The 22,822-nt window shown below is 51.0% G+C and overlaps 1 protein-coding gene across 1 annotated transcript; it reads left to right on the top strand.

Annotated features, from left to right (window-relative positions):
* Positions 1-961: 961 nt before the first annotated feature.
* Positions 962-22,042, top strand: Ptgs1 (prostaglandin-endoperoxide synthase 1). Its single transcript, XM_051166349.1, has 11 exons — positions 962-1,229; positions 1,324-1,419; positions 8,225-8,341; positions 8,692-8,832; positions 9,033-9,176; positions 11,821-12,002; positions 12,090-12,173; positions 13,941-14,187; positions 16,304-16,590; positions 20,297-20,444; positions 21,446-22,042. Exons 1-11 carry the CDS (start codon positions 1,223-1,225, stop codon positions 21,799-21,801), a joined length of 1,809 nt encoding a protein of 602 aa, XP_051022306.1. The 5' UTR covers positions 962-1,222; the 3' UTR covers positions 21,802-22,042.
* Positions 22,043-22,822: the final 780 nt, after the last annotated feature.

Here is a 22,822-nt window from a genome sequence, read left to right as displayed (position 1 = left end):
ACAGCCACTTGACTCATGTCTCTTTGCCGGACTGGGTGGCTACAAGAGGGGCCCTGCAACTGGAGATGCCAGGAGGCTGAAGCTGGCCTCAGTATCCTGGGGCTCCAGTTCCTCCCCTGGTCTGTCCTGGCTTGTTCGGTCTCCCTAGAGCAGCTGGCTCTTGTCCCAGTGGAGCATGGGAACAGCTCTGCCTCGGAAGCAGGAGGGGCACCCTGGTGAGCCCCACCTTTCTTACCCGGTGTGGTTCCTTTCCTGTGCCCAGAGATGCCTGAGAGCCAACGCCAGAGTGAATGAAGCCCTTCCGCCAAGCCTTGTCACTGGGTGTGGAGAGGATGGCTTGGGTGTGCTGGGAAAACGGAGGGAGAGCGTTTGCCAAGGGAAAGAGACCCCGTGGTTTTGCACCTCTTCTCTGCTTCTTCTAGGCTTTGTGTCCCCAGATGTTTAAAAAAAAAAAAAGAGCCAAATGCTTAGGACGGCTGGGAGGATGGCACATGGCCACCCCTGGTCCTCTGCTCACAGAGCCACAGGAGATCCGTGTATTTACCTAGGGTGGTTTTACGTGCTCACTTTATAGATACGTATCTGAGGACCAGCAAGGATAAGTGTGTGCTTCATCTGAGGTGACCCAGCTTGCAGGCTGTGTTATCAGAATGTAGACTACAGCTCTTCTTGTCTGACAGAGGAGAAACTGCTCAACATGCAGAGCCCAGGCTGTGGGAAGTAAGCCCTCGTATTGGCTTGCAGAGTGACAAGTGTGTTTTCTATGCGGGACCCAGTGTGCAGGCTGGGCCAGACTGTAAGGCTTCTGACATCCTTCCTCCTCCTCCTCCTCCTCCTCCTCCTCCTCCTCCTCCTCCTCCTCCTCTTCCTCCTCCTCCTCCTCAACCTCTTCCAGCATTTGGTCTGTCCCTAAGCCCATCCTCAGCGAGCCTCAGTTTACTGTGTGCCAAATGGATGCATTTCTGAGACTTTAAAAAGCTCGTTCGCTTCAAGGATCTTGAGTGGAGGCTTAACGGCCCCCATGCAGTAATTAATAAAACGCTTGGCCAAGGCTGGAGCGGAAGAAGTCTGCAGGCGGTCGGGTGTCGAGGTGACAACTAGAGGGAGGAGTGGGGGTGGAGCCGTGGGAGGGGACCCGTCCTTGCTGGGGCAGTGCTGGAGTTGCACCCGAGGAGGCCAGGAGCCGGCTGTTGGCTGTTCACGTCCATCATCCCTCAGAGCCATGAGCCGTGAGTCCAGACCCCAGTGCCCCGACGCGACCCGGAACCCGGTGGCCTGCAGGCGGAGCCTTGACCGCCAGGCTCAACTTGTCTTTCTCTGCAGGAAGGAGTCTCTCGCTCCAGTTCCCGCTGCTGCTGCTCTTGCTGCTGCCACCGCAGCCCCCGGTTCTGCTCGCCGATCCTGGGGTGCCCTCACAGGGTAGGTGGCTCGCTGGTCCTGCTCCGTGAGCTTGGTCCATCTCCGTCTTCCAGAGGGCTCTGCTTCCTCTTTCTGTTCGTAGTGCTGAAGTGCTGTAGTGCCGGGAGTAGGGTGTTGAGTTGATGAGATAAGAGCTCCCTGGGGAACTCCAGGGGTGTGGCTTGGTTAGGGCCTACCTGCGGTCTCTCTGACACACAGGCGACCAGCTCCAGAGCCAGCAACGAGAGCAGGGTCGGGTTCTTTAACTTCTCACCTGCTCTTGGCTCCGACTTTCCAAGCAGCCTCTATACCCCTGCCCCCCAGAACCCAGCGGTTTCCTGTGGGGGCTTCTTGGGGGAGGAAGCAGCAGGCGCCAAGGGCAAGGCAGGCTGGAAAGCGAGTTCTTTTTCTTTAGCCTCTAACCTTTGTGGAGCCAGATCCTGCGGCTCAACCTCTCCTCTGTCCTCTCCCCCACCCCCTCCGCCCCACCGCAAAGGTAGAGACTGTGGGACACAAGCTAATCTGGGAATAGCGGGGTGGACACACACTGAGGAGGAAACTGAGGCTCAGCAGGGTGAGATAACACCCCCAAGTCACATAATGCGCGGTGGGCTCAGGATTTGAACTCAGGACTAGCTTAATCCAGACACTCCCAATATCTGCAATGGTTCCCGAGACCCTTCTGGTTTCATCAGGAGTGTGATGGGGGAAAGCCAGGTTCCAGGAAAGAAAAGGATTGTAGCCACCCATCCCCTCTTCCTCAACCCCCCCCCCCCCGCACTGTTCTTTCCTTTCTTTGCAGTCTGGATGCCCATCTGTAAAATGGGACCAAGAAAGGTTGGCGGCGGGTGGTGAGGGAGTGGGAGTCATCCTGGCTTGTTCCTGGATGCTGCAGGGACTTGGGGCTCAGGGGACAGAAGAGCTACATGGGAATGACTGAGAATCACAGCAGGCTTCCTGGAGGAGGGAGTTTGAGTGAGAAGAATTGGGGAGACCTGTGCTAGCATGGAGACTGTTGAGCAAAAAGTCTGGATTTTGGAAGAGAAGCATTTCTGATCCAGCACTGACAACTTACCAAGATCCACTGTGGGCTGCTTGCCCCCCCCCCCCCACCTTTGTCACTCACAGCAGCCTTGAGGGAAGGATGTGTTAGATCCATTTAATAGAACAGAACTTTGAGAGGCTGAGGAAGTGGGGCCACTTATTGGAGACAGTGAGCTGGTAGTAGAGCTAAGGCTGGCCATTGACCTGTGCTTCCAGTTTTAGGATGAGTCCAGCTGTCATGTGACCCAACCAACCCCATCTGGGCCCTCGAGGACCTGGTGTTCACTCACCTGCCTTCCTTGCTGTGACTCTTATGGGGGAGGGGTAGAGTTCATCTTGGAGGGCAAGGCTCTGCTAGGAAATCCACTGTGTTCAAGTTCATCCTTTCTGGGCCCTGGGTTTGGCATGGTGTCCCCCGTTTTATCCAAGGAATGGGTATGCCCTGGTGGTTGAGCTGCACATGGTGGGAACCATGGTGCCTCTTCTGCTTATATTCATATTGCATGTGCTGTAGTGGACTTTTTCTCTTCTGCTTTCCAAGGGCTTCCATGCCAGCCTTTGGTGGAGCAAGGTGACACTGGAGTTCACAGTCTGAAGGTGGGGACAGACAGACGCCAGCAGATTGCTACATAGGGTAGTGAGGGCCATGGCTTAAGGATGTCTGGCCCTGTGTGAGGAATCTGGGGGCGGGGGTGGGGTGAGGCGTGTGGACTTCTTGGAGTAGGTGGTATTTATGTCAACTAGATCTTGAAGGTGGTGGGAGAGAGTCTGACTTTCTGCTGGAGTCCCGTGGGGGCTTTTCTTGTAGGACGCAGTGTCCCGGGCTGAGGTGCCATAGGGAGTGGCACAACAGGCAGGTGTTGGATAGCAAGCAGGGCTTGTGACTACAGGGTCACCTGGAATGTGAGAATGAGAAGGGGCAGATGAGGGGTGATCCTGGAGGCTAAAAGGCCTGTTGGGATGCTCCTGCAAGGGTTAAGGACAGGGCAGGCAGGTGGGTGCCTGCTTCCGGGTCTGTAGTAAACTGGGGCCCAAACTGCTTGGGTGTCTGCTTGGAACCCAAAACTAAAGGCTGCTTTGAAGGAAGATGGCTTCTGCCTCCTGATGGGGGGTGACATGGCACCCTATCGAGCTCAAGACTGTGCTGGGGACCCACAGTGTTCAGACGCTTGTCTTTTCTTTTCTTCTTCTTCTTCTTCTTCTTCTTCTTCTTCTTCTTCTTCTTCTTCTTCTTCTTCTTTCTCTCTCTCTCTCTCTCTCTCTCTCTCTCTCTCTCTCTCTCTCTCTCTCTCTCTCTCTCTCTCTCTGTATGTAACAGAGTTTCTTTGTGTAGCTCTGCCTGTCCTGGAACTCACTATAGAGTTCAGCTGGCCTTGAACTCACAGAGATCCACTTGCCTCTTTCTTCCTAGTACTGGGATTAAGGGCATTTGCCATCATGCCTGACCCATTTGTGTGCCCCATGCCTAGCTATGGAGAGGGCATGACCTGGCAAGTACAGCTGTGAGCCAGGCTTAGAAGCCGGAGGCCAGGCTGACTCCTGCACATGTTGTGAGACTTGAGTACACACCAAAGCCCCTCTCTGTCTTCCTTGACTGCTCCTATCTCCAGCCCCAGCTAGGTTTGTACACCTAGAGGGACCTTCCTTTCCAGCTACATGCTGCTGCTTGGGCCTGCCATGGAGGTGTCTGGCCTGGATCTGCCTACAGGCATGGTGTTGGGGAGGACCCAGGGCTGGCTACTCGGGCTTGCTTTCCTCTTTGATGCCAAGCCCCTTGGTGCTTCTGTAAATATTATTCTTAGGGGGTTTGGCTGCTGCCGCTTCTGCCTGATGCTGTGGCCACATCCTGGAGAACTTGGTGTCCTTGGCTGTACCTGTTCCCTGCCCTGCTTGGCTGTGAGTCCAGATCCCCAACGTTTGGGCTGGAGGACATCTTATTCAAATCCACGTGTGGATTTTAGAGCCGGGAAATCCAGGTTGGGGGTTATCTGTGTGAGTGCAGCTTGGCTGCTTTGGCCCTCAGGTCCATGTGTTTTACAGGCACAGTGGCTGTCTATAGTGTTTTGTGGGTGAGAACAGTTGCAAAGTTCTGTACTGAGGGCAAGGGAATTATGGGGAAAGCCTGGAGGGACAGCTTGGCCCTCTTTACAGTACAGACAGGCCAGGAGTACCTTTGAGATACTCGCTCTACCAGCTTATGAGGGAGACAGGAAACCAATGCCCTAAAGATGGAAGGCACTTGTGCATGGATACAGCCAGGGGCCTCATTGTTGCTGAGTCTTTCCTCTATTTTTCCCCGGTGGTTGACTGGTGCTTGAGTGTGGGTCACTGAAGTAAATTTGACTGGGTGCCTGCACCTCCCAATCCTCTCCTCTGATAGTTCCTTTAAAAAAATTTTTTTTTTATATTTTAAAATTTATTTATTTATTATGTATACAGTGTTTTGCCTGCATGTATGCCTGCGTGCCAGAAGAGGGCACCAGATCTCATTACAGATGGTTGTCAGCCACCCACCATGTGGTTGCTAGGAATTGAACTCAGGACCTTTGGGAGACCTCTGAGCCATTTCTTCAGCCCCTGATGGCTCAATTCCATCAAGAAAGATGGGTGGTCTCTGTGGGGAGGGCCCCTCTGCTGGGCAGAGGAGTGAGTTGGCATGGGGTTCATGCAGGGGTGAAGTCAGACTGAAAGGACAAGCTTCCTGTTGAATAGCTGGAGGTCTGGTTATGGCAGGAGGTGGTTGACAGCAGGCTCTCACAGTCACTTGGGATTTGCAAAGTTCACCTTAAAGAAACAGCAACAGGCCGGGCGTGGTGGCACACGCCTTTAATCCCAGCACTCGGGAGGCAGAGGTAGGCGGATTGCTGTAAGTTCGAGGCCAGCCTGGTCTACAAAGTGAGTCCAGGATGGCCAAGGCTACAGAGAAACCCTGTCTCGAAAAACAAAAAAAAAACCAAAACCAAAAAAAAAAAAAAAAAAAAAAAAAAAAAAGAAACAGCAACATCCTTAGCCTTTGGATCAGTGTGACTGCTGAATGCTCGGCATCCTCCCCCTAAATGCAGTCCCAGACATCACAGAAGGAGTCAGACAGGGAGAGAGAAGGAGGCTCAAATTCGGGCCTTGCTGGAGTTCCTCATTGTGTAGTGGGAGGCTTGTCTGTCTGCCTTCCTGCTGGGTGCTGGAAGACAAATACACCCTGGGGATGTGAGGTCAGTGACAGTCATGGTTTCCTCATCCCTGCGGCCACAGTCAGCATGGCCACCCGGTGGTCTCCTGTCCTCTCACTTTCATACCCTGGAGCTCCAGTGGCTGTGGTTCCTGCCCAAGAGACTGGCCTTTTTTCCTGTCCTGGAGCAGCTGGTGTTTATGGAAAGAGAGTGGGGAGGAAGGAGGGAGAGCTGCTCTGGTTGGGAGGGAGGGCCCTCTTTTGGCTTGGGGCGGGGGCACAGTGGGGCAGCAAGTCTCTGGCCTGGTGACATCAGGAGGTTCTGGCAGCTAGCCTCAGGGGGCTGCTGGGAAGATCAAAGCATCTCTCTGGCCAGCCAGGAACGGCTAGTGTCATCACTGCTGCTTTATTAGTTACACATACACACACACACACACACACACACACACACACACACACACACACACTCACACACACACAGACAGTTGTTAAGCTTCAGCCACCAGTGGTTCCCTGAAAGCCCTTGGGCCAAGCCCCTGCGAGCCCAGCCCAAGGTGAAGGTGGCTGTCTGGGAAGGTGTGGCCTTCCGTCCTGGTGGAGCTGAGACAGCAGGAGAGAAAGGAGTGAAGAGGAGGGACTTGGGGAGCCTTGGGCAGGGGGCTCAGCAGGATTCCTGGCAGGGCTGGAAGATGTGTGAAGGAAAAACAGAGTAAGGGTCGGGGATGAGGGAGGGCTGCTGCAGCTGCTTTGAACTTCAGGACCTCGGAAGAGCCTTGCAGAGGAAGAAGTAGGAAAATGGACTAGGAAGAGTATTTCACTGGTATGAGAGAGCTGCAGGCTAGAGTTGGGGGCTAGGTTCATGGCACCTGAACTGCACTTGAGCAATAATAGGTGATCAGATGAGTGCCAGCCCTGGCAGGCTGAAAGTGGATCCAGGCCCCTTTGACCTTTCTGAGACTGTGAGAAGCTGGGAGGCATTCGGGGATATGGAGGGCTGGGGTCCTGCCAGCTCTCATGCATGGGTCTTGCTTTCCAGGTCTGCCTGGGGCAGCTTGATAAGGCTTTTCTTCTGTCCAGCCTTCTTCCTCTTGGCCTCTCTATTCTAAACTTCTGCTAGCGATCACAAACATGTCATTGTGGGGGTTGTTCAAAGTCACCAGGGCTCAAGCAAAACTATTTGCACGCCCCCCCCCATATGACTTCTGCTGGTATGCTTGTGGTGATGGTGGTTCTTGGGGCCTCTGGAGGTGGGAGGGTGCTGCATAGCTAAAGTGGGCCTCTGCTGGGAGGTGAGGACACAGGCTGCAGGGCCAGGCTCTGCTGCAGGCTGGGCCTTCGGAGGCTGGCTTCTTTGATGACTGGTCAGTTCCCGGGGTACTGTGACTTTCTACCACTCTCCCGGCCTCTAATTATCACTCACACGCAGTGTCAAAGTGTCTGCCCCCCCTCCCCTCCCCTCCCCGTGCTTTTGGCTCTGTGCGCAGAGAGAGCAGTGTTCGCAGAAAGAATCTTGGCATTTCTGGGAAAGCCATAGGAAGGCCCCTCCTGCCAGGAGTCCTGGGTCTGCCAGGCTCTGTTTTTGGCTAAGCCTCTCTCTCTCTCTCTCCTTGAGCCTCAGTTTCCCCAGCTGAGCAGTGTGTGAGGGAGGGGCCGGGCCTGGATGAATTGAGTGACTGTTTAATGATTGCTGAAGAGTTATTGCTGCCACAGGGATAGAGAAGGAGGTGGCAGTCAGAAAGTTGGGGCTTGGACACAGAGAGGGGCTTTCTTGTTGGGGTTTTATGAGGTGAGGCGAGAGCAGAGAGGAAGGAAGGTGGATGCAGAGTTCATGAACCATCACTGTCTCAGGAGATTTCTTCCCAGGCAGGCTTCTTGTGTTTTCTCTGCACTTGACTTCCTCAAGATAATTATCGACTTCCTCTTAGATTATAGACCCCATCTTCACTTCGGTCAGGTCTGGGTTTTTCAGGGCAGCTGAGATCTTGGGGTCCTCCCCTCCTCTGCCACTTGTACATTATTCCTGATTCTGAAGAACCTTTTTCCTGGAATTGATTGCTGAGTCTTTGGTGGAGGGGTGGAAAGGAAGTGAAGAGACAGTTGGCCTGATATAACCATTTCCTAGTGACCTTCTCTGGCCTCTGTTTCCCCATCTGCAAAACGGCCACGATGGAACCTGGTGTCCGCTCCCTTCTGCAGAAATGGAAGGCTAGTGGCAGAGCCTGTTTTCCTAGTATCTAGGTGCTCACCACATGGGGGCTCATCCTGCACCCCGACTCAATCTCCTTTCTGAAACTCACACACACTCCCTTGCCTGCAGACTCTGACCAGGCAGGAAGTGAAGCTTTCAGAGCCCCTCAGCACATTATCTTATCAGGTGTGGCCTGGCGAGACAGCGCCATCAGCTTGGCTCAGCCCCTGACCCCTTTAGTGACAGCAGGGAGGGAGCAAGAGTGTTCTCCTGACCTCCCTGCATGGGCGAGGCAGGGGAGGGGTTGGGGGGAAGGAACCCAGAGGTCATTTAGAAGAGAGCTGCCTCCAAGCCCTTTCTCCAGGGGTTGGGGGGCGGGGTCTGGAGGCTACCTGAGGGTGTCTCTAATGCCTGTTTCTCACCCACAGTCAACCCCTGTTGTTACTACCCGTGTCAGAACCAAGGTGTCTGTGTCCGCTTCGGCCTCGACCACTACCAGTGTGACTGTACTCGCACGGGCTACTCGGGCCCCAACTGTACCATCCGTGAGCTAGGCCTCCAGCCCCCTTCTCTCCTGCTCCCCTGCCTCTTCTCTACACCCTGAACGCACCTGCCTTCTTCTCTGGCCATGGCAACTTTTCCCTCTCTGTCCGGCTTTGGTCCTGCACAAACCTGGCTTCCTTGTGAGCTCGCTCCTTGGTCCACTCCCGCTCTGTGGCAGTTTTTCTCCATGCTCCCCGTTCTCTGTCCTATTTTTGGGTCCTGGTTCTTTCATGTGTCATCACTCCTAAGGGTGCTTCCTTTAGATTTCCTGCTTGGTCCCTAATCCTTGCACCATGGGTAGCTATGGTCTTGTCGGAAGGGAGGGACTCAGCGGCTCCCACCATCCCTGCAGCTGAGATCTGGACGTGGCTGCGCAGTTCCCTGCGGCCCAGCCCCTCGTTCACCCATTTCCTGCTGACACACGGCCAGTGGTTCTGGAAGTTTGTGAATTCCACCTTCATCCGAGAAGTACTCATGCGCCTGGTGCTCACAGGTGGGTGTGGCCTGGCCCCCTCTAACCCCGGGGAACTTAGCATTCGATAAAAAACAAAACAAAACAAAACAAAAAACCAGTGGGTGGAGAAATTATGATTGCCAGACAAAACAAGGCCCCTCCCCCCCCACAGGAGGAGGCAGGGATGTGGGGTGTGCCTGGGATGGGAACAGCCTGTCAGCATTATTTTTGCTCTGCAGTACGGTCCAACCTTATCCCCAGCCCTCCAACCTACAACCTCGCACATGACTACATCAGCTGGGAGTCCTTCTCCAATGTCAGCTACTATACTCGTGTTCTGCCCTCCGTACCCAAAGACTGCCCCACACCCATGGGGACCAAAGGTAAAGGGCTGACAAAAGGAATTGGCCTCTCTTCTCTTCTTTAGGCAAAGGCAGGCAGAAAACTCATTGCTGACCCATTTCAAAGACGGTAGAGCAAGGCAAGACAGTTGACATGTCTAGGACAGGGAAGAGGACAGAAAAGGCAGCTGAGGGTCTTGCCTGAGGTGACAAAGTCAGAGCAGAGCTGCCTGCATGCGTTAATGTGGCCGTCCGTTAATCCCAGGACTGAGGCAGGAGGATCTCAGGTTTGAGGCACACCTGGGCTATTTGAGGGGCAGAGGCAGAGGCTGACTGCAGTTTCCATGGTACCCCAGGATACCTGGCTACTTTGTCCTTGTCTGCTGACGATGAGGTTTCTGTTGAGTGGTCACTTGAGGCTGAAATGGAAGACAGAAGAAACAGGGTGCAATGGTCTGAGTCCTAACAGCTTTATGCTTTACCACTGCAGTTTCCCAGGCTCCACGAAGATTGAGAGCAAAGAGTATCGCTTTTTGCCCCCTTCAGTTGCCCAGGACCCATTTAGCCCCTTTCTGGGCCTACTTCTCACTCTACCCCCAAACTAACCTTTACGGTTACCCAGTTCAGAACCAACCATATTCACCATAGACAAGGACAGGCTGGGGCTGGTGTTGCTTCAGTTGCTGCCACAAGGTGTCGCTGTTGGACACAAGTCCTGTACAGCCTTGTGGTGGTTTTTTTTTTTGTAGCCTCTGTAGCTTGAGTGTGTACTGACGTCCCTGCTTTTGTCACCAGGATGCTACACTGATGGTTTTCATTCACGTGTTTAGCTTCTATTCCCAAAGTATGGCCAATGCCACAGAGATGATAGCTGACTCCTTCCAACACTTTAGGAATCAGTCCTCCCCAATGATGATTCTAAAGTATAAGGTAGACATTGCTCCCTCTGTTTTCTTCTGGGGTGATTCCTGCCTAAGGGGTCCAGTTGACCATGTCAACCCACATGTATTGACTCCAAGTCTTCAACGCAGGACTTAACATATGGTATGGTGAAGGGAAACCTTTACTAGGCCACAGGAAGTCCTGTTTTTTTTTTTTCTGTGAGGGCAGTAGGCAACAGCTCCTCTGATGTGGACATAATTAAGGAACACCTTCTCCTTTGTAATGTCATGGCAGACTCTTGCTTCATGATGACTTGTCTTTATCTCACTGTAGGAAGGGTGACATTGTTTAAAACAGGTGTATCGCAGCCTTTGATTTTGTAGCTGAAGTTTTACTGGGGACACAGCCACATTTGTGCATGCTAGGAGAGCAAAACAGCACGGATCTGAGAAAGGCCACACAGCCTCACACCAAAAGTATTTACTGTGTAGCTTGCTAGTTTGCAGACACTTGTTCCCCGGTGTGTTTACATCCTCTCACGCTGGCCCTCGGGTCCACTGTGCCAAATACCATAGTCTTGTTTTATAGATGAAGGCTCATAGAGGACATAGCTTATCTCTGTTCACATTGTGCCAAATGGCACTGCCAGTTGTAAATACAGGTTATTTTGCTCCAGGGCAATGAGGTCTCTGATATTTAATTCCTAAAATAGATTTATTTGTATTTTATTTGTGTTAATGTTTTGCCTGCATTTCTTGCACTATGTGCATGTGAGAAAAGGGCATTAGACTCCCTGGAACTGGAGTTATAGGTAGTTGTGAGCTGCCATGCAGGGGATGGGGGTCAAACCAGCTCCTCTGGGAAAGCAGCCGGTGCTTTTAACTTTTAACCACTGAGCCATCTCCCTAGACGCCAACTTTTGTTGTTTTTATCACAGGAAAGATGACGGTATACACAAGAGTTTAGAGGAAGAGATGGCGAACCACGCTGTAGTTTTAACACTGTCCACAGTTTATTTAGGCCTACTTCACTTAGCCCCGCCCGCACTTTTTGAGAAAGGATCTCATTATGAAGCCCTGGGTGGCCTGGAACTTCATGTAGACCAGGCTGGCATTCAACTCACAGAGCTCTATCTGCCTCTTTTCCTGAGTGCTGGGATTAAGTCCGTGTGCCACTACACACTACATAGTTCCACTTTTCACTTTCTAATGGAGTTTTTCTTTAATTTAAAATTAAGGAATTATTAATGTGTGTGGGTGTGCATGTGTCACAGTGCGTGTGTGTGTGTGTGTGTGTGTGTGTGTGTGTGTGTGTGTGTGTAGTTCAAAAGACACCCTTGTGGAGTTGATTTTCTTCCTGTCACCTTTAGGTGGGTTTGGGGGCTTGAGCTCAGGTGATCAGGTTTCTGTGCCAGGAGTTTTACCTGCTGAGCCATCTATCTCACTGTTAATGATTTCAAGAGTCAGCGTCTCTGTGTAAGCCAGGCAAGCCTGTAACTGGAGGTGCTCTTGCCTCAGCCTCCCCAGTGCTGCGATTACAGCTGTCCACCTGCAGGGGATTTAAGAAGAAATTCCAAACCCCAGAGGCCATTTCCTTGCCAGATACTTCAAGGTCTTCCTTTTGGTAGAGCAGGTTACAGACTACCTGTGGGGAGGGAGGGTTGGCCTTGGGGAGGATGCTCTGGCTCTTCCTGCTTGGGCTAGTTTGCCTGGGGATCTTCTGGGAGCCCCAGCGATCCCCAGGGCAGGAAGACAGGAGGAGGAAGACCCGGGTATCTACTGCTCTTTCCTACGTCCTCAACCAGGGAAGAAACAGTTGCCAGATGTTCAGCTTCTGGCCCAGCGACTGCTGCTGAGAAGGAAGTTCATTCCTGCCCCCCAGGGGACCAACATGATGTTTGCCTTCTTCGCACAACACTTCACCCACCAGTTCTTCAAGACCTCTGGGAAGATGGGTCCTGGCTTCACCAAGGCCTTGGGCCATGGGGTGAGTGCTCAGGGGCAACCTCGCGTACCGCGTGCAGGCTGCCATCAGAATCCGGGTGATCCGAGGGGACCTTTCTTTGTCCCTCAGGTAGACCTTGGCCACATTTATGGAGATAATCTGGAACGTCAGTATCACCTGCGGCTCTTCAAGGACGGGAAACTCAAGTACCAGGTAGTGCTAGCTTGGGGATGGGACAGTGGGAAGCCTCCCCCCCCCCCCACTTTCTTCTTACAAAGATGGCTGGGTAGGGGAATTGGAGAACAACCAGAGTGAAGGAGGACAGAGAGGAAAGGGGTGCCCAGGAGGACAGAGAGGAAAGGGGTGCCCAGGAGGACAGAGAGGAAAGGGGTGCCCAGGAGGACAGAGAGAAAAGGTGCCCAGGAGGACAGAGAGGAAAGGCTGGGAGGAGCTAAGATGGCAAAAGCAGACTAAGATTGGGCCTGGCCTCCCATGGCCTCCTGAGATGCTTTCATTTACTTAGCGTCCCACTGTGTGTATGTGTGTGTGTGTGTATGTGTGTGTGTGTGACCATAATGGACCTTGTACAGGTGACAGAGCAGTGGTCATCTTAGGCATGGCCCATCAGGGGTCACTGCCAGGATTCAGGCTGTAGCAAGGTTTCTTGTGTAAACCAGAGCTGTCCAACAGTGATGTGAGCCTCATGTGTAATTCAATTTTCCTAATGGCCTCATTAACAAAAGTGAAAAACAGAGAAGATGGATTTTAATAGCACGTGTTCCTTGGGCCTGTAAGATGGCTCAGCTGGTCATGGCACTTCCCAACCAAGCCCGAGGGAAAGGAGAGAACTGATTCCCACAAGTTGTCTCCTGACCTCCACAGGTTTGCTTTGGCACCAGGGGCCTCTTGCCTCCACACACATAAATAAACAAATGTAACAAGAGTTTAAAAGGTTTTCATTGGAGGTAGCTGCTCTCTCTCTCTCTAGGTTTCACAAAATTTATAATTAAATAAGTAGACTCATATGCCCAATGGCTGAAACATCAGCTTTAAAGTTTAAAATTAAAGGGTTGGAGAAATGGTTGAGCAGTTAAGAGTACTTGATGCCCCCCCCCCCCCCCGGGGACCTGGGCTTAATTCTAGCACCCACATAGAGGCTCTCAACTATTTTAAGAGCTCTAAGGGGTCTGATGCCCTCTTCTGGCTTCTGTGGGCATGCTCATACAGAAGGCATACATACATACATACAAAAATAAATCTTATAAAGGAAAATTTAAAGTTAAATAAAGCACAATCTAAACTAAATGAAATAGAGGTCTTCAGTCTAGTCAAATTTGGAGTGTTCAGAGGCCACAAGTCCATCAGGGGTCAGCAGCTACCATACTGGATTATGGAGCAAAAATTTGTTGGGGCATCTTCAGAGCCAAGAATGACACATGCAACCTACCTGGCTACTCTTGTGATAACTGCCACCAGTCACTTGGTATCATTAGAGGGCCTGGAGGCTGGGACCGCCCCCCAGGAAGTTAGAGTTCCCAAGGAACTGAGAAAGCCAAGAAGGGGTCAAGGTCACTGGCCCTTCTGAGGGTTTATCAGTGAGAAGGCTCAGAGGCAGGAGGACCCAGCGATTTATAAAGAATATCCGCGTGAGAGGAGGGGAGATACTGTATGGGTGATTCCAGACAAGAGCCTGGCACCGCTACTGGGGGCGTGTTGTATGTAGGCTTCTGATTTCTGCTGAGAATAGAGGGCGGCTGGGAAAGCGCTGACTGCCATGTACCTAAAAGGATGTCTAAGGGCAAGAGTTGGCTTCGGGCAGGCACTTAGGGAGCAGTAGGTAGGTGGACCAGGCTTTAGGTAGGAAAGCTGGAGCGCGGGAACCGGATGTGGAGAGCTAGGGAGAGGGATCTTGGAGGAGGGCTGGAGTCAGCTGGGGCTGCTCCGCCTGGCCCCAGGTTGCCAGGCGGCCTCATCCCGCAGGTGCTGGATGGAGAAGTGTACCCACCTTCCGTGGAGCAGGCGCCCGTGTTGATGCGCTACCCACCGGGTGTCCCGCCCACAAAGCAAATGGTCGTGGGCCAGGAGGTGTTCGGGTTGCTCCCGGGACTGATGCTTATCTCCACGATCTGGCTGCGGGAGCACAACCGAGTGTGCGACCTGTTGAAGGAGGAGCACCCCACTTGGGATGATGAGCAGCTCTTCCAGACCACTCGCCTCATCCTTATAGGTGAGCACACCCTGAGAAGCAGGGAGGCAGGTGGGCAGGGTAAGACCCTGGAACCTGGGGAGTCACAGACTGAGCCCCAAGCCACGTTTGGCCACTCATACTCAGTAAACAAATTAAAATAAAAGCAAATTAAGAGTGGAGAGAGAGAGAGAGAGAGAGAGAGAGAGAGAGAGAGAGAGAGAGAGAGAAGAGAAGAGAAGAGAAGAGAAGAGAAGAGAAGAGAAGAGAAGAGAAGAGAAGAGAAGAGAAGGGGAGGGGCTCGGCTGGAGGGGGATGAGAGAAACAGTCGCTGGTGCCTGAGACCTTAGGACCCGGGCCTCAGATCCTGTATGTATTGATAGAAGGGTTTGCTATGAGTCCTAAGGGGAAGGCTCTGAGTATGTTTGATTTGCCACCTCAGATCCCAATTTGTTTCTCCGTTGTGCTGTACCCAGTTTCCCCGTTGTGCTATACCCAGTTTGGCATTAAGATCCCCAGCATACCAGCATCAAACCCCAGCCTAACTCATCCTCAGAATCCTTTCCCCCCATTTCTCCCTCTCTATAGCTTTTGTAGAGTTTGGGAGATTCTAGGTGACTCAGGGACAAGATATTTTTGTGTCTCCCTAAGGGGGTGGATCCTTAGCCAAAAATGTCAGACGGTTTCCTGCCTGGAAGCTTGGACCCTGACACCTCTGTCCTGACCACGCTCTGTCTGAGTCACCACCTCTGGGCACAACTGGGCATGGATGGTCCCAATTATAGAGAGTCAGGCACTGAAGATAAGAATAGCCCAAAGGTGGTCAGTCCTATTTTTCTGAAGTGTAGTGTACCTCACAGACCTTCACCAGAGAGGCCAGGTGGGTGGCTGGAGGTTGCCCAGCACCCTGGCTGGGGAAGACACTATAAGCAAAGGTCACACTGGCCAACTGGTGTCAACATGGCTGAGGTTGCCAGTCCTATGCCAGCAGCATAAATGCCTCTGTTGTGTACTGCTCACGTGACCTGATACACAGGCATATGGAAACTGCATGGACATTCATAGAGCCTGCAGTTTACAGGTGAGACTAGTGGCTCGACGCAAGCTCCGATGCTTACATACCGAGAATCTAGGATTTAAGCCCAAGTCGGCTAAGCCCAAATCCCGTGGCTCCCGGTTAGCTTACTAAAAATCCAGTGTGTCTGTTGGCTGATTGGTCCTGATACCAGTTTTTAAAAACCTGCCCAGCTGGCTAGTTTTCATATTGTCCTGGAATGCTCAACATATTTCTTTCTTGGCTGTTTGCTTTGTGTATAGCTGGCTCCTAAGGGATTAAAGGAAGACCTCTGCTCATGAAATTCTGATGTTTGTAGCAACACATGAGAAATATAGTACATTTAAACAAATGCCCAGGGCCGGGCTCCCAGCTGTCAGGGCCTCTCTGATGCCATCCTCCCTCACTGAGGGTTTCAGTGAAATGACATTCCTCATTAATGCAGCACCTTGCTTTTATATTTTCAGAGTTTCTTGGCTTAAAAAATTTTTTTTGAGACAAAGTCTTTTCGTTGAAGCCATCCCGGCATCAACTTTGCAACCCTCCTGCCCCAATGCCCTCTCTCCCGCCAAGTTCTGGATTTACAGGCTTGTGCTACCAGACCCTTGTCATGATCCGTAGGAAGGAGGCTGCATCACCAGGGTTGGAAAAAATAATTCTTTAAAAAAAAATTATTTTATATATTTCGGCGGTTTCATGTGCTTGCCTGGTGCCGATGAAAGCCAGAAGAAGGCATTGGATCCATTTGAATTGGAGTTATAGATGATAAGGAGCCACTATGTGGGTGCTGGGAGTTGAACCTGGGTCCCCAGGAAGAGCAACCAGTGCTCTTAACCTCTTAGCCATCTCTCTCTATGCCCTGGAACCCAGTTCTTGTGTAACTCCTTGATTGTATCCAAGGCTGTTCTTTGGATCAGCAGTGCCCTTGTCTGGGGTGTCTCAGTCAAGGCTGGGACAGTTCTGTTTTCACATCCTCTTACAAAGATGCAAAGCAGAAGTGAACATGGGCAACAGCAAGGGCAGGAGAGCATGCACTCTTCACGAGCTGGGCCATTTCCCATGCACTGACCTCAGCTGACCCCGTCTCCTATCTTCCTCCCATAGGAGAAACCATCAAAATAGTCATTGAGGAATATGTGCAGCACTTGAGTGGCTATTTCCTGCAGCTCAAGTTTGACCCGGAGCTGCTCTTCCGAGCCCAGTTCCAGTACCGCAATCGCATCGCCATTGAGTTCAACCATCTGTATCACTGGCACCCACTCATGCCCGACTCCTTCAAAGTGGGCTCACAGGAGTATAGCTATGAGCAGTTTTTGTTTAACACCTCCATGCTGGTGGACTATGGTGTTGAGGCACTGGTGGACGCCTTCTCTCGTCAGAGGGCTGGCCGGGTAAGCTTCGGAGGGACGGAGTCATCAGGGATGGGGCTCTGGGATCCAGCAGATTTGGTCCAAACCCCACTTTCCTTATCTGTGTCACTTCTGCAGGTGGTTGTAAATATCCCCATATGGATTCTTTCCTACGGGTGACAATACCAGGGTATGTTAGTTAATTTCCTGTTACTATGTCTCAGATACCTGATAGAAACCACTTAAAGGAGGAAGGGTTTGGCTCACAGTTTCAGGGGGATTACAGTCTGTCACAGCGAGGAGGCCGTGACAACGTGACCCTGTCTGTGGCAGCAGGGGCTCAAGGCAGAGGCTAGTCACATCACAGCAGAGCAGGAGACAACGTGATGGGAACCAGGGGGCTGAGCTGTAACTCTCAAAAGGCTGGCTTCCAGTAACCTATTTGCTTCAGCTTTGCCTCACCTTTTGAGGAGTGCTACAATTAGGGGGGAAACAAGTACCTAAAATACAGAACCTATGGGATACTTTTTGGGCTCAACTCATAGCACAGGCATTACTCCAGGTGTCTGGGATACGGTGATGAACAAGGTGGACGCAGTTCTTGGACCATGTGCCTTTGGCACCTACACCACAGAAGGGAAACAGTCCTATGACAGCCAGCAGCATTCGGGTGCTTGTTGCATGTAAGGGACCACGAAAGGTGCTTTCTAATGTCCTCAGAATTCTAAGTTAGTACAGGACCATAGTACAGAAAGCCACAACGCTCTGCCAACTCTGTGGCCCAGAGTTGGGTGGTAGGGTGATAGCAAAGCAGAGAGAGTAAAGATGGGTGGACACTTCCCATGGAGAGGGTGGGTCTGGTGATAGGAGGTGACCGTGTTCTAGGCAGAGAAGACAGCATGCACAAAGGGCCAGAGGACACGGCATCTGAAGGACAGGAGGACCCTATTAGGATATGCATACATGAAAGTATGAAATGCTTTTTGAATCCTATGTTTCCTATCAGCTGAATCGTCTTTCCCCCAAATTAATATGCTATGGTCCTAACCCTCAAGAGCTCAGAATAACATTTGGTGGTATCTTCAAAGAGACAGTTAAGACTAAATAGGAAATTGAGGTGGGCCCTGATCCAACTTGATTAGTGTGCTTGTAAGACAAGGAGATTAAGACAGACTCTCCCGGGAACTGAACCTCCTGCAGACACAGGGAGAAGGTGGCCACCCACAGGCCAAAGTGACTCGCTTTGGAAGGAACCAAGCGTCAGGCACTCTGCCCTTCAGACTGTGAAGGGATCCACTTCTCCTTGTTAAGGCATCTCTGTCATGGCCCTGGCAAATGAATACATTTTCTTGGGATCCCTAGTCAACTCCCTCTGAAATCCCCGCTTCCCTGCAGCTGAAAGCTCCCCTTTGTTCACCAGGACCCCAGGACCCTTCATTCCCACCTTCTGCTTCCCTGCCGTCCTTGCCCCTCAACCTTGTTTGACGGCAGGTAGCATTTGCTGCCAGCCTTGTATGTTGACAGATTTCTGTTGTCCCTCTGCTCTCTGTGGAGACACAGGTGTGGGAGGAGGTAGTCGGCTTTGTGTGAGGGAGGAGGCTAGGCGACTGTAAAGTGCGTGAAAAGTCTGGGTTTTGAGATGGTCAGAAGATCCAGGTGTTGGTCTCAGGAAGTTAAAAAGGAACAGGGACCGGACAAAGCAGGCCTTTCTCTAGTGATCAGCCTGCGTGGCCAACGTCTGGGGTTGTTGCCATGCGACTGGCACTATGACAACTGATTTGCATCCTTCAGCTCCGTTATTTTTCCACAACCATATCAGCTGGATGCTCCCACCCTCCTCATTTTTGCATGTGAGGAAATACGAACTTAGTTGAGGTTTCCAACAAAGAGCTTGGAGTGGTGGCTTAGTCCTCCAGTGTTAGGTGGCAGCACCGCCACACTCTCTCTGAGGGCTCTAGGGAGAAATCTGTCCCGTGCCTTCCACACTGAGCTCCCAGTGTGGTATTTCTTGGCTTATAGAAGTGTCACTCAACTGTCTACTTCGATCACCTTGTCACATGGAATCTTATCTGAGTCTCTAGTATCATTTAAAAGGGACTGCTGGGCTGGGCACGGAGGCACCGTCCTGTAATCCCAGCACTCTGGAGGTGGCAGTAGGAGGATCAGGAGTTCAATGTCATTCTAGCTCCATGGTGAGGTCCAGGCAGCCTGGGTTATATGAGACCCTGTCTCAAAACTCCAAACAGTAATAAACAAGGCATCACTTTTGGGATTAGGATCTTCCCTCATCAAGCATGACTTTATTTATTATTTATTTATTATGTATACCCATGAAGACTTATATAGTTCTCTTATCCATAGGGAATATATTCTAAGGCCCCCCAAATGTATGTTTGAAATGGTAGAGTACTCAACCATATACTCCCCTATACATGCAAACTGTGGTGAAATTTAACATAAATTAGGTACAGAAAGAGACAGTAATAACAGTAAAATTGAATATTCACAACAATTTTCTGTAATAAGATATATTCTGTGATCTTTCTCTCTCAGTGGTGTGCTATACTCATCCTTGTTGGGATGATGTGGGTTGTGTCTGTGTAAGGACATGGGTAAGATGGATGACACAGGTATATGCCATAGTTTACTGCATAAGGGTTACCTGGGCACACGACTCAGATATCATGACAGTTGACCTGATAACTAACAGATGCCATGTGATTGACAAGCCAGGGAGCTTGTGCGGTGTGGATATGCTGGACAGAAGGATGATTCACATCCTGGGCAGGATTGAGAGAGTCCTCATTAGATTTCATCACACTACTCAGAATAGCGTGCAATTTAAACCCCAGGAATTGTTTGTTTCTGGAATTTTCCATTAAACGATATCAGATTGTAATTGCTGTAGGTGATGGCAAGCAGGTAAAGCAAAGGCACCAACAGGGTGAGGTTGTTATATTTTCAAGTGCCTTTACATTTGCTGGTGCTGCAGGTTAGACTCCAGTGCATCCTTGGGTGGGGTAGGGGGCACAGTTCCAGCCACACAGCTGGGAATGGGTAGAGCTGACGTTGGAACCTCTCTGCATGCTGTTCCAAATTTGCTTTGCTCTGAGCCGTATGATTTCAATTCAGCTATGTTTTTCTTTCCTGCTTAATTATACTTGCTCTATTAAAACAGATCTCCTTCTTAAGCATTAACATGGTTATTTCAGGAGAAGTGGAGAGCTTCCTTTAAACTGATGCCCCTTAATTATTATGACTTTTTGTGGGGTACTGTGTATGTGTGTGAGAGAGAGAGTGAAGTGGGGGTCAGCTCTGGGTCACTCCTCAGTAGCTGTCCACCTCATTCTTCAGACAGGCTCTCTTGCTTGGCCTGGAGCTTGCCTCGTAGCTGAGGATGCTGGCCAACAAGCCCCTGGGCTCTGGCATCTTCTTTTTCACCTCGACTGCCCCCCCCCCCCTTCAATAAAGATGAGCACTACTTGTTGGTGTGACTTCAAGGAGTTTGACTTACTACAGAGTGGAGCGTTGCATACTTCAGTGTTGAGGAAGCAGGGACACTGTGGGCCTCAGGGTGACAATGACAGGGCAGGGGCTGGAGCCAGGTGGCAGCATCACCATCACTGGGTTGCACCACACTCTCTGTCCTCTGAACTGGAGCCTTGGCGTTCTTCTCTTAGGCCCTTACACAGGATGGTAGAAGAGTCTGGCCTGGCTCTCAGACTGACGGTGTGCGGATCTCTTGCAGATTGGCGGGGGTAGGAACTTTGACCACCACGTTCTGCACGTGGCCGTGGATATCATCAAAGAGTCCCGAGAGATGCGCCTGCAGCCCTTTAATGAATACCGAAAACGATTTGGCATGAAGCCTTACAGCTCTTTCCAGGAGCTCACAGGTAGGCAGCTGCTTCCTCCGCACAGTCTCTGCCCTCGAGGCATGTCCAAAAAGTGAGGGAGATGACAAGGAGAAAGGGGGACAATGCAGGTGGCCAGCGCTGTATTCTAAGACAGCATTGAAATGGAAAACAGTGAATGTGACAGTAGCTCACTCATCCAGAGATGACCATCCAGGTGGGTTTGAAGGATAAACAGGAATTTTCCACATGGAAAATAGAGGGAGGAGTACTTCAGGGATAGCAAGGGGGAATAGCAGAAAGGCACAGGGGTGGAAAAGGAAGCGCCTGTCTGGGAGGACATAGACATGTGCTGGTGTGAGGGGCGTGTGCTAGGTGGTAAAGGAAGGTTAGTAATGAATTAGGATCTCAGATGCTGAAGGCTTAGGTTGTATCCTGTCTAGTGATTCCTAAGTACTTAACTTAGAAAGATGATAAAAGTATCTGGTTGGCGCAGTGTGGTTCAGTGTTTGAGAGCTTGCCCAGCATACACGAGGCCCATGGCTTAACCACTCTTGACAAAACAAAACAAAAAATATCACACACACACACACACACACACACACACACACACACACACACACTCACACACACACTCTCTCTCTCACACACACACACCCTTGACTCAAGAGGACCTGGGCATAGGTATGGCCTTGGGATCTTACTTGAGGGGATCAAGACATGGCGTTTTCTCCATGTTGTGATGGTGCAAGAATTAAGTCCAGAGAATAGGGTGCGTGGGTTGAGGTCACAAGCTGCGTGGGGACAGATCTAGATCTCTAGCGTCTTTTGTCACCATATAGTCCAAGGTGAAGGGTCTATTTTGTTCTTTTTTTCCTGACTATTCCCCGAAGCCAGAGAGGCCAAATTTTAGGACACAGGTTGTCCAAATTGTTCTTCTGAAGTCCCTGTCATCCCCAGAGAAAAACTGAATCTAGAAGGTTCCGTCCTCCGGGTGGACATTAACAAAACAATGACTCTGACCGTAGCTTTTCGCTCTGCAGGAGAGAACGAGATGGCTGCTGAGTTGGAGGAGCTGTATGGTGACATCGATGCTGTGGAGTTCTACCCTGGGCTGCTCCTAGAAAAGTGCCAGCCCAATTCCATCTTTGGGGAAAGCATGATAGAGATTGGGGCTCCCTTTTCCCTCAAGGGCCTTCTAGGGAACCCCATCTGTTCCCCAGAGTACTGGAAGCCCAGCACATTCGGTGGTGACATGGGCTTCAACCTTGTCAATACTGCCTCACTGAAGAAGCTGATCTGCCTCAACACCAAGACCTGCCCCTATGTTTCCTTCCGTGTGCCACATTACCCTGGAGATGATGGGTCTGTTTTAGAGAGACCATCCTCTGAGCTCTGAGGGTGCAGGGAAGCAGCCTTCTGGAGGGAGGAGCTTTGCTCCTGAGGTAGACAAGATGGTCTTCGATGCTGGCTTCCTGGCTTGGCATTGTGGGAGTTGCCACTGACATTTATAACTTTGGACCTCATCTTTGTCTAGAATCTTGTGGGTTTGCCATTCAAGGACGCTGAATTCTCTTTTAACTCAGAAAGTTAGGAGTGATTTTATTTGGCTTGGCTCCTCATTGGCAACACAGAAGGTCAACTTTATATAATAGGGCAGGGTGTGGTTGCACACACCTTACTCTCAAGACTTTGGAGGTCAAGGTAGTTGGATCTCTAAGTGTGAGGCCAGCCTGGTTTACATAGTGAGTTCTAGGCCAGCCATGGCACATAGTAAAACCCTGTCTCAACCAACCAACCAATCAACCAACTTTAGAATGTAGAGCTCCTTAAAAAAATCCCTTGAAAGTTAAAGGGGTTATTAATTTTCCTTCTATAATCTGGGGGCCTCCCTAGAATGTTGACTATCTGGTTGGTGACTCAGAAAGTCCTGTTCTTGGTCAATGATCCATAACACGGGCCAAAACAGTCCTCACCTGAATGTCTAGAATGTGGAATTGGTTCATTTTCCTGTTCAGTGAAACGGACACAGAACAAAAGAACCCAATGTCCAACAAGGACTGCCTTGGCCAAGCCTGTGTCTACACCAAAGGGCAAGGAAGCAAGGTGGTGTTCCTGGGAGCCACACTTAGACCCTTTCCAAAGACGTGGCAGCAACATGTGGACTCTTCCACAGTCTTGGTTGGAAGCCACCACAGCTCTGTACCCATATAAGTCTTGGCCGTTGGCAGCTGTTTCTCATGAAGCTAATAAAATTCTCTTTCTAAAGTTGCCTCTTACGTATCTCTTTAGGTCTCATTGGCAAATAAACAATGATGAGGGTTTCCTACCGCCCACAGGCCAGGTGTGCCAGAGGCTTGGCATGAGACTTGCCAGGGGCATCCCAGGCGCTTACCTTTGTGTGCACGCCTGTATCTAAC

The sequence above is a fragment of the Acomys russatus genome, chromosome 24 (genome assembly GCF_903995435.1).
Source record: "Acomys russatus chromosome 24, mAcoRus1.1, whole genome shotgun sequence".
Taxonomy (NCBI): domain Eukaryota; kingdom Metazoa; phylum Chordata; class Mammalia; order Rodentia; family Muridae; genus Acomys; species Acomys russatus.
The sequence above is the reverse complement of the archived record's forward strand: the minus strand, read 5'-3'. Positions and strand labels throughout refer to the sequence as shown.